A 1,403-nucleotide genomic window follows, 5' to 3' on the forward strand; every position below is an offset into this window, starting at 1 on the left:
TTAATGGAGACTGCTCTGAATCCCACCAACCTGCTATAAGAGCCAGCGGGTAAGAGGGGAAGTGACGATGCAAGGAGTGGGGACTATAGGAGCGTTCCAGGAACTGAGGCGTTCCTGGTCTGAAGCAGCAGGAGCAGAAGAGGCCCTTAATGAGCAGATTGCAGCCCTCGAGCATGTGCCACCCCGCCACCCTCTCCATTTACCATTGTCCCTCTCATTGCCTCTCCCAACCTCCTTCTGTGTTCTCCTTTGCCCAGGCTGATGGGAACTGCCCTGTAGAGGTCCATCTGCGTTCAGACCCAGATGATGCCAGAGCTATGACCGGGCCTGCAGGTGTGGCGCCCAGGGGATATCAGCCATGGAGCAGCCACGGGAGGAAGCCGCTGAGGTTCGGGAAGAGGAGGAGAAAGAGGAAGTGGCAGAGGCAGAAGGAGCCCCAGAACTCAATGGGGGACCAGAGCACTCTCTTCCTTCCAGCAGCTACTCAGGTGAGGAGGGGGAGCCTGGCGTTCTGCAAACAGTGCCATGGGGGGTGCAGAGTAACGGAGTGGTTAGGACTGAGCCAGACGGCCTGGGCTCACACTCCAACTCTGTCACCCCCCATGCAGGACCTTGGGCCAGTTGAGCCACCTCTTGCTGTAAAACAGACAGGGAGTTCTGGTGATGTGGACATAGGCTTTTATGAGAATTAAATGAGTTAGCATTGGAATGCATGTCGTCATCATCATCATTATTTTCACCACTAGGGACCTGAGACCCTGCTGCCTTAACAATATACTCTAAAGATCGACTGTACCTGTGATTGTTATGATCAGTCAAACCACAGTTGATCTGTGCTAATTATACACATCCTCATTGAGTTACATTGTAATTAGGCATAAATGCTAAGCAGTTTGCATGAACAACTGTAATTAGTATTAACTCTTGTGAAGCCAAACAGTCTTTATCGCCTCTCATCTCACTTGTTCGTTACCCTTTGTTCATCCACTACCAGCAGCAGTGTAGATGTTTTTCTATGGTACCTGTACTGTTCTGTCATCATCTTCATCATCATCACGACATGTCCACCTTCAGGGACGTCTGGACCCCACCCCTCAGCACCTGGCTTTCCCTGGCTGCGATGCCACCCCTTCCCTACCCCCGTCCCGTCTCCCCAGCCTTTCTCCTTCTCCTTCCACCTCTGTCCTCACCTGAGTGCTGCAGGGCCAGCACACACAGCTGATCCTGACTTCTGTCCCTCAGTGGGAACTTAGGACCATAAGAGGATGTCCTGCCCCAAGAGGGGACCTCCTGAGCTTGCTGCTGGTTTCAGCTGAAGGAGAGCCTGGCCACAGGTGGTGGTGATTCAGGGCAGGGGCGTGGCCTAATTCAGTGCACAGGTGGCTCTGGACTCCTGCATCTGC

At 53.3% G+C, this 1,403-nt stretch overlaps 1 protein-coding gene across 1 annotated transcript in view; it reads left to right on the forward strand.

Moving 5' to 3' along the window:
• Positions 1 to 1,403, forward strand: part of PPARD (peroxisome proliferator activated receptor delta) — a 79,631-nt gene that overhangs the window by 64,827 nt on the left and 13,401 nt on the right. The window contains exon 3 of the mRNA XM_004389843.2: positions 258 to 488. Within this exon, the coding sequence (XP_004389900.1) occupies positions 359 to 488 (130 nt within the window). The 5' untranslated portion in view covers positions 258 to 358. The remainder of the gene's footprint in view (positions 1 to 257; positions 489 to 1,403) is intronic.

Source organism: Trichechus manatus, unplaced genomic scaffold, assembly GCF_000243295.1.
Source record: "Trichechus manatus latirostris isolate Lorelei unplaced genomic scaffold, TriManLat1.0 scaffold00261, whole genome shotgun sequence".
Lineage (NCBI taxonomy): Eukaryota > Metazoa > Chordata > Mammalia > Sirenia > Trichechidae > Trichechus > Trichechus manatus.